The following is a 14,598-nucleotide window of genomic DNA, read 5'->3' as shown; positions in this document are numbered from 1 at the left end:
CCACGCTTGGTGAAAATTACTAAATTGCTCCACAAGGTATTCCCAAAGTGGAGTTCATTTCAGTTGTGATCTTCTAGACTTCGTATATTATTAGAAAGTTGCCTTATTTTATAAAACTGGAATTTTGTGAGATGGGTTGCATTGTATATTATGAAGGTTACAAACACTGTGTGACATGAAGTGGTGGAACAGGAAAAAACACAAAGACTTTAAAAATTTAACATGGCAGATACCAAAAAGCAAATTTAAAGGATGGAGAGCATAGAGCGGATTGAACACAGGAAAGTGCTACTGCACAATTGTCACCTGGTTTTCAATGTTCAGCATGTTTGGCATCTTGTAGGCAGTTATATGTACATGTACCAGGTATTAAAACCAAAGTACATACCGGTAGAGTATCACCAGTAGCATATTGCTGATATATACAGTACGATCTGAATGATTTGAGGCAGATGAATATCCTTCATTGATAATCAGTCATTACTGTCAGATTTGCACACCTGAACAATAATATTCACTATACACTTTGCATAAATGAATACAATTCCATGGAACTTCAAGCATTGGAGGATTACTGAGGACATCTTGTGTGTAACTTTCTAAATGTCAAATAATTGCCCTAATTTACCTGTCCAAGTTGAGTCTATCAGGATTGGCACCTCTCTCCTCTGGTGTCCTATACACTATAGGTATACCAGGTACTGATGGACTTTCAGCAAAGATAACTCTATCACCTGCAATATCAGCAAATATACCAGTCTTTAGTACACAAATCATAACACGTATGATCACTATACTTTCTCAGCTATTTACCCTCTAAATACTTACATCAATTATGGTACATATTCTCACTACCAAAATTTGAAAACTTCTGAGAAGCTACAAAATTCAGGGGAAGCACCTCTACAGTGAGTTTTTTCATTTTTGGGGTCTCCTATGAGAGACAGGCCAGTCCAAATTTCTCTATGACAGTCAAATTCTCATAAGGCTGACTATCGGCTGACTGTTTTCTGAATGAAAACATTTGTAGGTCACTACCAACTTTTGTGGACATGGATGATAAACCTGAACACTATGCTCTGATAGGTGACTTTATATTATCTATCCAGAAAGTAAAAGTAGCGATAAATTCAATCAAACAGCACCATGAAATAATACTGATGATAATTCAATCCTTGATAAGCAAATGCATCACACGCTCTTTGCATACTGACTTGTTCATACTGGATGGGCATATACAAGGAGTGACAGCATTTCTCTATGCGATACCATCCTTGTGTCTGGCGATCCAGAATGAGCTAGCCTATACAAAAGCTTACACGCAAACATTCATGAACTCAATACAAACATATTCAATAGAGGGACAAATCTGCATATCTGTAAAACAGTGTAAAATCTGTAAAGAAAGATGCATAAAAGTGATTGATTTTACTAAGAATTATTATATATAATACGGTGTGAAAAGTATTATTTTTATTTGATAAGAAAGTATCTTGCCTGCAAATGAAAGAGTCAAGGTTTAAAAATTTCAGAAGAACCACATGGTGAAATTCTATGCAATAGTATGGTGCTAGCAATTATCTAGTTACATCCATTGATTGAGAGTACTTTCCTAGAACATCAGCTAATTTGAAATATGAACTATAAAGTTACAACATATTGCTTTACTATCTCAGTAGCACAGAGAATTCTGAGCAGAAAGGTGTCCACTTTTATTTAGAATGTAGTACAGAAGAAGTTGTGTAATATTTCAAATGTCTATCACTCATACCATTGTAACTCATAAGTTGCTGCAGCATTTTGAAGACAAACAAAGCTGCTATATGTGAAAGGGTATTCAGAACTTGTAGCTCCTTGTGTCATTATAAATCACACTTGTTCCTGTTTTACCCACAATTCCATGCTACTGCGGTGAAGTAATTGATTCTGCATGTATTGTATTTAGGATTGAGTATACAGGAATTCAGTGTTGCACACTTGTAAGAGTTGCATTAATTTCAATGTTTATATTCTCAAGAATAACTTTACTGCAAAGTTTATTTTTAGAAGTCATTAAATTTCATGCCACGGAGTGACTTGGACAGATGTTAGGTCAGGGGTCATCATACATAATACTTGCACAGCAAGAATATCACATGTCAGGTCGTAAAGATGTCAGAAGTTGACAGGCATGTACGTCAAACGTCAGATAGCCCCATGGAACGTCAAATCTCAGATTGCATATGTCATGTAAAAAGTGTCACTAGCACAAACAACTAATCTGGATACATATCAGCATTTCAGAAAAATTTCTAAGTAGTATTATATTTTCAAAACAACGTTTTGTGTTAAATGCAATACTCCTTTTGGCAATATAAGTGTGTAATGAACATCATCCGTATACAGGAAGAAATGAGCTACAGTGTATTTGATATTGATATACCGGCAGAATATGTTTAACAATATAAAACTGTATATACTGTAATTCTGTGCATTGTGCTGAGCATGGCAGATGTGTTCATATTGATGTGTACTACACAGTCACTGTTAGCATATACTATCAAGAACTGGAGATATGAATACACAAGGACTGCTGAAGACAAAGTGCATGTACAGTATGGTACAAGTAAAACAGAGAGCAAATTTCTATCAATATAGAAGATTGAGATTACAATTGATACTGTAGATTTTACACTAGCAGTCTCATTGTACTATTTTTCTCTACAAGACTATATGTCTAGCCATTTCTTGCTGTGAATTATTTGAAGGCTGCCTAATTATTGTGAGAAACTGCAATAGTTTTTGTAATAAATACATAACATGATAAATGTTACAGACTATCTACCAGTAATAGCCAATGTACATGCAGTGTGCATATTGATCAGTATATGAGGCATTTGCCTTATAATTTTGCCTTTAAAAGTTGTAATGTAAAATATTATAATCACTGTCACATTGTCGGCTGGAATGGACATCATTTTACTCCAGACAAATCAGTCAAACATGATGTACAGAAATGGACATACCGTACTTATAACAATGATTTCACAGGACAGTAATGTACATGTGTACAATGGTATCAAGACAGACACAAACACAGAACAGCAGTGTCTTTTCATGCAGTTGTGAAATACAAAGACAGGCACTTGCATCACGAGCAGTCAGGCCCACACAGGACATGCCAGTTCATTGAACTGTTCTGAGGAAAATCGAAGAAATGAAGGTTGATTTTCATAAGAACAGCCACAGGCGCGCAAACACAAAACAAAACTTACAGCAACCAAGAAGACAGAACTGTGTTAGAGAAAGAGATACCTGGTTTTGCATTAGGATGGTTTGTGATAACAATGGTACAGGTCGGTGGCTCCTCAATACCTGGTGAAACAGTGTGTGTTATATAAAAAAGTTAGTCATACACACAAAGCATGCAATGTCAACTCAGTGTGAGTGCATTTGTGCAACCCTGCAAAGAAGATGTTAAAAAGATATTACACCCACAATGCATTTGATCATGTAGATGTGTTTTTGGTATCATTTTTGACAAGACAATACATCAAGGAAAAAAGGCATCAAGCCATTCCATTTTAACTCTTCCATTGCTTTGATACATTACAACTGTACTTTTTTAGTTTTTTTTTGTTTTGTTCTTACAGAATTTTATTTTACCAATCTTTAGAATCTACAATCTGCAAATTGGTCAGAATTGTCCTTGCGTACCAGAATTTAGACTTTGTGACTGCATTGAAAGAGTTAATCACATCTTTTGCACAACAACAAATCATTGATCATTGAAACTACCATAACAAATGGCATACAAACATCAAAGGAAGCAAACTATTGTAACAGGGATGGCAAGAGCTCATTTGATGACATGTATGAGAGAAAATGAATGAATGGTGGTGTATATGATGCAAACACAGTAAACAGCAATGTCACCATACAGATAAGCAGCATGCATCATGCCTTGATCATATCACATGAGGGGGCTTGACGATGACTGCCCTCTAACGTCTCCCCAAGCAATGTCTCTTGTTTTTTAACGTCGTCCTTTACTACAATTTACAAATGGTACATTCACACTGATTTATGGAGAGGCAAAGGTAGGGTTGATGCACCCAGTACACACGGAAAGCCAGAAACATTCACATTCAAAGACTTAAAGCAACTTTTTGATATATTCCTTATTCTACAAACTGCATTGTCATTGAAGAACTGACTATTCAAATTTTCGTGCATTAGTATTGAATTTACAAATTTTTCTGTGGTGAAAAATAACTTTTATTCCCATTGAAAAAATCAACAGACACCCAAATCTCTGTCATTGAATTTAATGCATGTGTTTTGTTCTATTGATTAATCGCATTCATCTTAGAACAGATTCATCTTTATCATGCACTTGACACAAGGGGATGGGGGAAAGCAAGGAAGATGGGTCATCAATGACTTAACATTTATACCCTAGAGTTTGCACTTGTTGCTTTTGAGAAGTGATTTTTACATGACCAGATAACTTATTTCATGGCAACAAATATTCTTTGTACTATTAAAACTTGATGGAAATATGACTATAGAGACAAAATATTCAGAATTGAAATTCGGAATTTTAATTTTGGTCGGTACTGCAATCCATTGTAAAGAGAACTTACCCCCTCATCTAAACAATGATTGCTACGGTACATGCAAAATAAGAATTTTGTACTTTCAAATGAAAGTCATACTACAAATCAATCTTCCCTAGAGAATTCATACAATAATACATTTTCTAGAGGAGAACAATCATTTTTTTTAAATAAGGACTGACTACACAACACATACAATTTAAACAAAGCCATTGTTAAATGCTAAAAGCAAACAAGCATAGGTGTTCAGAGCTGCCTACCATACTCTACACTTACCCGGTAGGTGTGTACTACTCTTGTGTTGCCTGACATTGGATCCGCCAGCACTCTGGATATGTCTGGTGTGCTGTGTCAGAGCTGAGTTTTCATCACTGTCTGAGTGGACGTCCTGTGAGTCTGGGTGTGTCAGATCTGTTAGCTGTGTAGCGTATGCTGTAGAGGGATAGTGGATTTGCCTGCGACTGCCATTCCCAGGGCCTGAACGCTGTATCTGGTCAGGAATGTCTGAGAAGTGAAAAGTTTTCCCAATTACAATCCGTCCTTTCTACTTTGTTCAAAGTGATTTTCATTACAGCCTTTCAATCACTACAAAGCCTCTCATCTCTGTCTTGACACTGTGATGCACTCTCAGAGGTCTAATCAAGCTTAAAGCCAACAAGCATTGCAAGTGAGCTATGCCAGCTCACATCTTGGGCTACAGTAGATTTTTAAATGAAAATTAGAATAGAAATGCAGGCACAGACTACATAGCCGACAAATGGCTGTGAAGGTGTCCCATACACAGTACCACTATGTATTTTTGAAAGCATTTTCCAATCTATTTGCATGAAATGCCTGATTCAGTGATTGAACTCAATCACTGTATTTAAAGTTGGTATATCTAAATGTACACCTGTCTGTAGAAAAGCTTGCATGCTTCATTTGCAATTTGACTTCTCAAATCTAAATTGCATCTCATAAATCAACGTCTTCAATCTAAGTGCTTTCACCAAGCACCCATTGAGATCCCTCAACCCCTTCACTCCTCTAAGTTTGTACCGTGATAAGGGTATTGTCATTGTTTTTTGACATCGTGATAGAGGATCTGTCAACTGAGAACAAGGGCGGGGAAGAGGTTAAATGGGAAGTACTGGTATACATGGGCCTCCGGAAAAATAACTGGTAAACATACCGTACATTTTTGAATTGGATCACACATTAAATATTGAAGACAGAGAATGGTACCTGATTTACAGATGGACTGTTATCAGACATGACTTCCGCACATTAAATTATACATCGCATCTTCTGTATAATAGAATATGCCCATCAGAATTAAGTATGTGCACAGTTTTTGAGTCTAAGTGATGGTCTAGTTGTTGGTATCATCTATACCAATACTTACTGAAATGTGGTGATGCTGAGTGTCTCTCTGGTGTGTGTTCACCTGATCTTCTGCCAGGTACTTCATTTGGACGGAAAGCAGCAGATTGGTCTCTTGTTAGCCGAAAATCAGGGTTCTATGATAAGACACATCAACAAAACGATGTAAATGAATTTATTAGCAGCTGAGGAATATTAAGCATAATAGTTTTTTTTTCGTTTTTGTCAATGCAGTATGCATGTACATGTATATGTACTGTACACATATCAATATACCGTATTACAAATTACTTTATCTTAGAAATTCATTACAAAAGATTTAAAAGCAGTAATTTTCACATTGTTCAACTACCAACCTTGTCAAACCTTAAGACATATAAAATAGCCTTCTAGTATGAACTGCATTTAAGCTTTAACTGTCTCTAGACCTCCAAATAAAACTGTCTATATGCTGTTTCATCCCTAGAAAGGCAAACAACAAAGTTACAATAAAGCGGCAGCAGTGAGAAGTCTGACCCATGTGCAGGTATCTACCAGTATACATGTACCGGCATTTATTTTCCAACACCAGAAATCATGTAATACCTGTATATTCTCTGAATATGCATTATAAGCAAGTTTATTTCCCCACTCCTCTTTTACAATTAAACTTGATCAAAACATTAAAAAGGCAAAAGGATCAACAAATTTTTTCTATGATAGGTTACAAGAAGAAGGCTGAGATTTAAGTTTTGAGAACAACCTAAATACATGTACATATAATTTTGAATCCCTGGTGATTATTGAGTGTATTCCTTTGAATGTTATAAGAACAGGTACCTTTCATGAACTGCAATTACTTGGTTTTAGTCATACAGTATATCACTATAGCTATCACTATTGATGTAACATGTGTTTTAGATTCCTCTAGTGTTTGCTGTTGGTGTGGTGGAGTCAAGTGGTGATGGAAGACACTCAGAAGATACAAGACAGGTATTTAGAAATATTTCAAGGAGTCCCAAGTTTGGATAACTCCTTTGGCAAATTTGAATTAAGGTTCTGGAATCTTATGAAGCAGTGCATAACACAAACAAAAATAGCGCCAATGGCACTTGATCACAACTGGCACATTGTGAAACTACTCTATCTCTGGGTACACCTGTACATGAAATACTGAATGGGTAGGTGCTGCGGGTTTGGAGTTTGTCAGTAAATCCACACAGAAAACAAAGTCCCGAAGTAGCGAATTCCAGCCATTTTCAAACCACACTGTTTGTCAGTGGGGTAAGCAATATTCGCAAAAATCACATTTCCAGGCTAATAGACTATGTTTTACGAAATCACACGTCCTTATTACAAAATAAAACGATCTTTGTCTTTAAATCAATGCGCCAGTAAACAGGTCCAGCAGCTAGTTATGTCATCAAGTCTGTAATGTTAAGGGTCATAACAAATGTGAGAAATCTAAAACATTAAATATGTTGTTTTTTATCAATTTTATTACCAAAAGCGCATGAAAATCTCTGATACTTTGAATCAGCCATCCTGCATATTTGTAACATTCATCAAAACCTCATTTCTGTTCCACAACTCATTAAATAGTCCACAATGCAGGATTGGTGTACATTCCAAAACTACATACATGTATATGAAAGACCCCTAAAATCAATTAGTTAAAGGGGGGTTAGAAATTTCCAAAAACTATCTAACTGCTGCTCCGTTTGGCTCCATTTTTCGGAATCGGAACCTTGGAATTAGTCTGAATATCTCTACCAAATATCAATGCAGTCTGTTCAGCGGTTTTTGACTTTTTGTCGTTTACGGAAAATGGACACTGTCCACCACCGGTTGAAGCTAACCCTATATCACAACTTCCAGTTGTGATAATGACCTATGGTCATTATGTTAAAAAATACCGCCAATGGCGCTTGGACATAATGACCGCCTAGTATTATCAGCATTTATCAACAACCCCACTCACTGTGAATTAGACACACCACGAAGTCAATGAGCAACATATAGCTGAAAGACTATTTTTCACATTGCGATTTTAAGCTCATTTTTATGAGAAAAGAGACATGTATATGTATATGGAGAAAAAGCAGAAGACATATTTGTAAATTGTTTGTTAAGTGACAATCATATATGCATCTCTTGAAATTTTGTGGTTATAAGGTATACATGTAACAGTAGTGTAAGAATAATGAGGTATGAATAAGTTAGTAAAGCTAAGTTGACAGTAATTAAGATTACAAAATTATACACTAAACTGAGGAAATATGAATGAAATAAATGTTGAAAAGTTGCAAAGTCATGGTCATCTTTTGTCTAATACCTTGTGTAAGTTCATGAACTTTACATAAATCTTGCTACAGATTTGTTGCTAATGGGCAATAACTGTGTTTCAGATCATTTGAGAGCAATCTATCCATGACAGGTTAAATTGTAATATACTTCTATTTAAAGGAGAGAAACTTCTCAAATAATTTTTTCCCTGTAATTTGCTGTGAGAACACATGGACAGATGCTCAGGACTCTATGCTGGTGCTACCTTGATAACTAACCTACAACTTGTAACGTCATTGTCTAACCTGTTCACCCCAATTTCCTGTAGACAGGTCCACACTCTCCATTGATAACAATGGGTTTGGGCCATACCATTGTAGTGAAAGACTGTAACATGTGAGGTTGTGGATACTTAATCTCTGGAATGTCAAAGTCTGTATATTGACTCAAGGATGTTTACTTAACAAATGCCTAGGGTCATCTCAAAAGTGAGAATCTAAACTATGAAATATGTTTTTTTAATGCTTTTGATGCCCAAAAGACCATAGAAATCTCTTATACTTTGAATCAGCCATCCTGCATATTTCTAACATTCATCAAAACCTCATTTCTGTTCAACAACTCATAAAACAGTCCACAATGCAGGATTGGTGTACATTCCAAAACTACATGTATGAAAGACCCCTAAAATCAATTAGATAAAAAGGGGGGTTAGAAATTTCCCAAAACTATCTAACCGGCGCTCCGTTTGGCTCCATTTTTAGGAATTGGAACCTTGGAACCAGTCTATGTATCAGTATCAAATATCAATGCACTCTGTTCAGCAGTTTTTGACTTTTTGTCGTTTACGGAAATGGACGACATCAAACACCGGTTGAAACCACCTCTATATCACAACTTCCAGTTGTGATAAAAACCATGGCACATAACAGAAAATGTGAAAAAACACACTCAAACTAAGAGCTCACTAAAACGCTTTATCTGAGTATGCCATGGTGGAGTATAAACTGCATTCTTTTTCTCAAACTGTATCGCAGTATTAGTGTACCGGGTATTGTTTAAATCCAAGACGGGCATCGATAGATAGTTCTCCTTCATGCAAAATGTTTAATATCACCAGCTATCATGGTAGACATGTACAAAAAACATTTTCACTGTGGTAAATGTATGATATTGATGTACAGAAATTTAATATCAATTGGTTCAGGGCACACAAAATCTTGTTTCACCTCCATGCAGATACAATCTATGCGCTGTCAAAATGTTACAGGTAACGATGTATATTGTACATGTACACGGATCCATTCAACATCAATTCTTAAGGGGGCGCTGCACCCAACATCGTATATTTTGCTCAAAAATCACATTTTTGCAAATATTCATTCAATTTTAATTAATATGTTAACCCAAGATTAAAATGTCAGTGGGGTTCACCTTTTAGCTTGTCAAGCAGTCGTAAGTTTTGTGATAAAGAAGTGTTAATTTATGCAAATGAATGCAAATCACCTGATTTCCTGGCTTCTTTTTCCTCCCAATTTGAAAATTTCCAAAGAACTTAACTCCACTTTGGCTGGGTCAAATTTTCTTAAATTTTCACATTATGTTCTTTAAATGCTCTTTAAAAAAACAAGTATTTTGTTTGGCAATAAAGTTCTTACATTTTAAACAAGAGGCATTTGAATTTTACTAATCATGATTTTAATCACTTTTTTAGTGTCAGTTTTTCAACCCTTGCCATTTTTGAATGAGGATAGGTAATGCAATTTAAAATAGTCGGTTTTTTTTTACATATACTCTTCTTTCAAGTTAAATATTACATTTCAGAAAATAGCGTCAAGTTTTTGACTTAAATTAATTTTTATCATTAATACCAAAATTGAGGTTTTTACCCCAAATATACACCCACTTCATCTTTAGAGTAAACTTCTGCTATAACACTAAACTTTAGAGTCTCTGCTTTTTGAAAATGTATAGTATGAAGGGTTTCCATGTCATCTTTGATGAGAAATATTGCTTTGAAAAAAACTGTATTGGCAACATGCAGCTCCACCTTAAGAAAGCCAAAATAAAATAATGCTATGAATATGACTTAGAAATATGATGATATAAAAAAAATGGATTTAAACACTATTCATGATAAGAAATGCCAATGGTGGACTATGGTATTGTTATCATATGTTATCAGTACATTATATTTCACTATGTACACAAGAAATAAGAGGTGTTCACAACGGAATCTATGAATCAAACATTATCATGTGCATGTACATGTACCAGGTGTATGTACTGTAAGTTAGGGCCTATTAGTCCATAACCTCTGAAAGGTAAACACAAAATATGACAGGTCAAGATTAAATTCTACAAGTATTTCTCTTTTAAGGAGGTTCAGTTACTTGAATACGAACAATAATAATTATTGCTTATTAAAAAGCAAGTCAATACCTCACCTGTAGTCCACACATGATAAAAAGTTGTCCATTAATACTTAGCATTGCACAAACTCACTGCCGAGCCATCACTAGATTGGCTTTAACGACATAGCTGATACGTCCATGTACATTTGAATGTTAGACCTACTGAAGAGGTAGCAGCAGATCGGTGCCAGTCCAGTACACTGTGTTCTACTGTTATACCACTATTTCACTCTGACTTGCCAGAATGACTTTTCACAGGAAATTGACAAAGCTGTTACAATCCATTACGTTGTCATTGGTAACCAGTATACATGTAGGAAATCGTTTCCCAAAGTGGGCATTCCACCTGCTTGGTAACTGTTTCCTGACTGTATTGTTCAGTGCAAATACCATGAGGCTGAAATTGTCGTCTGTCCAAATGGCTAAGCCTGCCCTCAAATTTTTGAAATGCTCTCTGAACACTGATGCAAAATCGAAACAGGTGTCTTGTTTCTTAGTTTCTATTTATGGAATAAAATTGCATGTTTACTGTTGCTAATATTGTATATTGTTTAACAGTACATATAACATACTGTAAATATTTACTTTATATGTCATTGAGTTCAAGCCTGTATTTACATATCTTTGGTGTTACTGTAGATTCCAATGGGCTGTGTCCATCACAGTAAAGGGAAGAAGTTTGTTCTTAAAGGATACCAAAATCCTTTTATTTGACAAATTTATGTCTAACTTGTTCCTTTCATACAATAGATTTTTTTTGAAAACCCAATGTTTTAGATGTTGTGATTCAACATTTAACAAAACAGAAATAACACAAATTGCTGTTGTTTACCCTTTACCTACCAGAAAGTGTCACTTCCCCATCTGCCAAGTCAGTAAAAAGCGGTATTGAGCCAAAACAATATGTATTTTCACCCACTTGGCTTAGTACATGTATGTCATAGCAGCTTTAGTCTGTAAAAATTATGTTTACAGTAGCTCTGTCTTAAGAACCTTCAAATCTTCAAGTGTTTGCTAAAATGCATTATATGGGGCATATTTTGCTTCACAATTTTTAAACTTGACCTGATGGTGAAATATGAACTTGGCAAGACAAGATGTGTACTTACTGTTTATTCAGTAACGACATGTAGGCATCATGTTTACCAGCCAAAGTTTATAGGCTTCATGTTCAGACATAGAAATGTGTCTTTGCTCATAATGTACACAGTTTAATAGTACAGTTGTACAACAAGAACTAGTTGCAGTACATTTACGGTAATTATACTGGAAGCAATGAAAAATTTACCATTTCCATTCTTTCTCTCCTATACACAGTGTGTAGCATGCTTACGTGTACGTTCAGTTACAAATTTCTCATTAAACAATTCTATCAAAACATTTTTCAGTTTCCACAGTGAGTCTGGATTCTCCAATGAAGGATTTTAGAAGGTGGGACAACATTTGTGTTTGTTAAGCCATCCTATCCACACAAGTATTTGTTACATATGAGAGTAAGCAAAGAAAGAATGTATTTACCGTAACATAAATCACAGTACTGTATTACCTGTATACACAAATTCTGTATTACTGTAGTTTATGCAAATTAATCATCGTAGCGTGTACCACTCACTTCTAAAATTATTATTATGAAACTGAATGAGCTAAATTTATAGTTGTTTGAAAAATCACCACTAGTGATTTGCTATTATAACAACAAAGAATTATTACTATCACTAATTACCAAGCCGCTTCATAATACAGGTATATCATTTAACCATCTGTGAGTCGGCATACTTGACTTCTAATAATCCTGATTAATTTCACTAGAGGGTATGACTGTTACTCATATATAATGGTTTTTAGTGCAGAGAGTGATGCAATAATTTATAATATGTGCCCTGTCAAGGGTAAGTGATGTAGAATACATGTACATGAATATAAAATACATTTATTGTAGCTACTTGTATTCATATAAAGCTTGTCCTTCACTGGTTGTGGATATAACTGGTTCAATGAAGAAGTAATGGTATGTTATTGCAACTAAATGTACCGTACACAATATTATTACTGAATATGGATGATGAACAACATCAACTCACACTGGTTAGGCTGCTTCTTCAAAAAGTAATCACTTTTCAGTGCACGTTACAAAGTTGAAATTTCATAAACCTCAGAAGTTTCAAAATTATTTGCTGGGGAAATCATTCTCTATTACCCTCGTTACATAATGAATCAAAAATTGAGGATTGCCATGCAAACTTTGGTGGGAAATTATCTTCCATTACCTATGTGGTGTGAGCTGTCTATCAACTGCAGTGATTCCTTTGGATCAGTGAAAATGTCCTTCATGGAGAGGTGTTTATCACAGACAGGTAAATTCCATTCAAATTTTTCACTTCTGCTTATGAAGTCTACCCTTACAGAAAGCTAAAATTCCATTCAACTTTTTCACTTTCAGTCTTTCCTACAGACAAGTAAAATTCCATTCCATTCTTTTTTTATTTTTTGCTCATAAAGTTTGTCCTTAAACCCTTTTCCTGCCGAGCGCCCCTGTCCGTTATCCTGCCAAGTCGGTCAAAACCGGCCCCCTTTTCCGTGTCTACAGAAGATAGGCTCTCCTGCACGCTTTCCTGCCAGGCATTTGGCAGGAAAATACCGCATTTTCGGGGTACGATTACCGACCATATACGTGTTAGACTTCAAAAATTTTTGCATGCCCGTATAGAGGGGCAACCGCTGATGAGGTTGTGTCCAGAAAATGACGAGGTCACGGGCGTTGTTTGCCCCGGGGGACGTGCACTTTTATGCCCTTTCTAGCTTACTTTTGCGGAAGTAAAGCTCGTTCGCCGGCACGCACGGCCACACCGGGGAAACGTCACCTCTCTCGTGGGTTAGTAGAAGACCCAGGGGTTAGTGCTATGGGTGCGGCAGCACCCTCAAACCTGTCCTGTTTCCCCTGGGTTGTGTCACTTGGCCACGTACTTTGAACGACTTGGAAGAGTTGCACAGTGCAGTCTGCTTTGACGTAGTGTCAACGACATAGTTCCGCCATTGAAGGAAGGCGTGTACGTAGTTTGGCCAGTTCAGTGCACACTTAGCTCGTTAGTGTTACCGTTTCCTAACAGGTTAGTTGTGCAGTTGTTACTAAGGTGCAGTTTTGTACCACCTTAGCTCTGGACAGTGCAACTGCTCTATGCACTAACCCCAACGACAGATGGTTGGTACAACGTCTACGTCGCACGAGCACAGCCTCCGTTGGGCTGTGCCCCTCCCACGTGATACAACGCACGTTCATCCATTACTATAGCGTCCTTACGGATCTGCCAAAAACGAAAGTGGGGGTAAAAACAAAACAAACGAAAATATGCGATCATAGATAGTATTTTATTCGGGAATAATTTACATTATGCCGAACAATAAATCTCGGAGTCTGTCTCGACGTCCGAGTGCATGGTCCGTGTTTCAAAAATTATAATCGGGGTGGCAGATCCGTGTTTCAAAATTATAATAGGGGGAATTGTACAAAATAATCCGTCTAAACAAAACAAACGAAAATATGCGATCCATAGATAGTATTTTATTCGGGAATAATTTACATTATGCCGAATAATAAATCTCAGAGTCTGTCTCGACGCCCGAGTGCATGGTCCGTGTTACAAAGATTACAATCGGGGGATTGTACAAAATAATCCGTGTTTCAATTTACAATCAGCGGGATCGTAAAGCACAAACAAACGGCACAACCGTGCTCAAAATGTGATCATGGTCCGTGTTAAGAATACAGTCAAGCCACTGTTAGGCGAAGCTGTCCCCTGTCCGTTATTTACGTCGGGTTCTCTTGCTGATGGGTGTCGTCGGGGCTGTGTGAGTAGAGGTCTGCACGCCAATGCTCCTCTTACCTCGTAGCATCATGCGATGATGAAAAGCCGCAAAACACTCGCCCTCGTGAAGATGAACCCCGCACAGACTACATCCTT

General features: G+C 36.5%; 1 protein-coding gene across 3 annotated transcripts in view; it reads right to left on the bottom strand.

The window, feature by feature from the left end:
* Positions 1-14,598, bottom strand: part of LOC139122052 (leucine-rich repeat-containing protein 49-like) — a 46,303-nt gene that overhangs the window by 21,121 nt on the left and 10,584 nt on the right. Inside the window, exons 1-5 of one of the 3 annotated variants that reach the window (XM_070687426.1) lie at positions 10,673-10,783; positions 5,983-6,097; positions 4,875-5,102; positions 3,295-3,354; positions 629-734 (exon numbers count right to left, since the gene is read on the bottom strand). In XM_070687426.1, the coding sequence (XP_070543527.1) occupies positions 629-734; positions 3,295-3,354; positions 4,875-5,102; positions 5,983-6,097; positions 10,673-10,717 (554 nt within the window). In that variant the 5' untranslated portion in view covers positions 10,718-10,783. Of the gene's footprint in view, positions 1-628; positions 735-3,294; positions 3,355-4,874; positions 5,103-5,982; positions 6,098-10,672; positions 10,784-14,598 lie in introns of those variants that run through there. The other 2 variants (XM_070687423.1, XM_070687424.1) reach the window with 2 other exon arrangements.

Source organism: Ptychodera flava, chromosome 21 (genome assembly GCF_041260155.1).
Source record: "Ptychodera flava strain L36383 chromosome 21, AS_Pfla_20210202, whole genome shotgun sequence".
Taxonomy (NCBI): domain Eukaryota; kingdom Metazoa; phylum Hemichordata; class Enteropneusta; family Ptychoderidae; genus Ptychodera; species Ptychodera flava.
The sequence above is the reverse complement of the archived record's forward strand: the minus strand, read 5'-3'. Positions and strand labels throughout refer to the sequence as shown.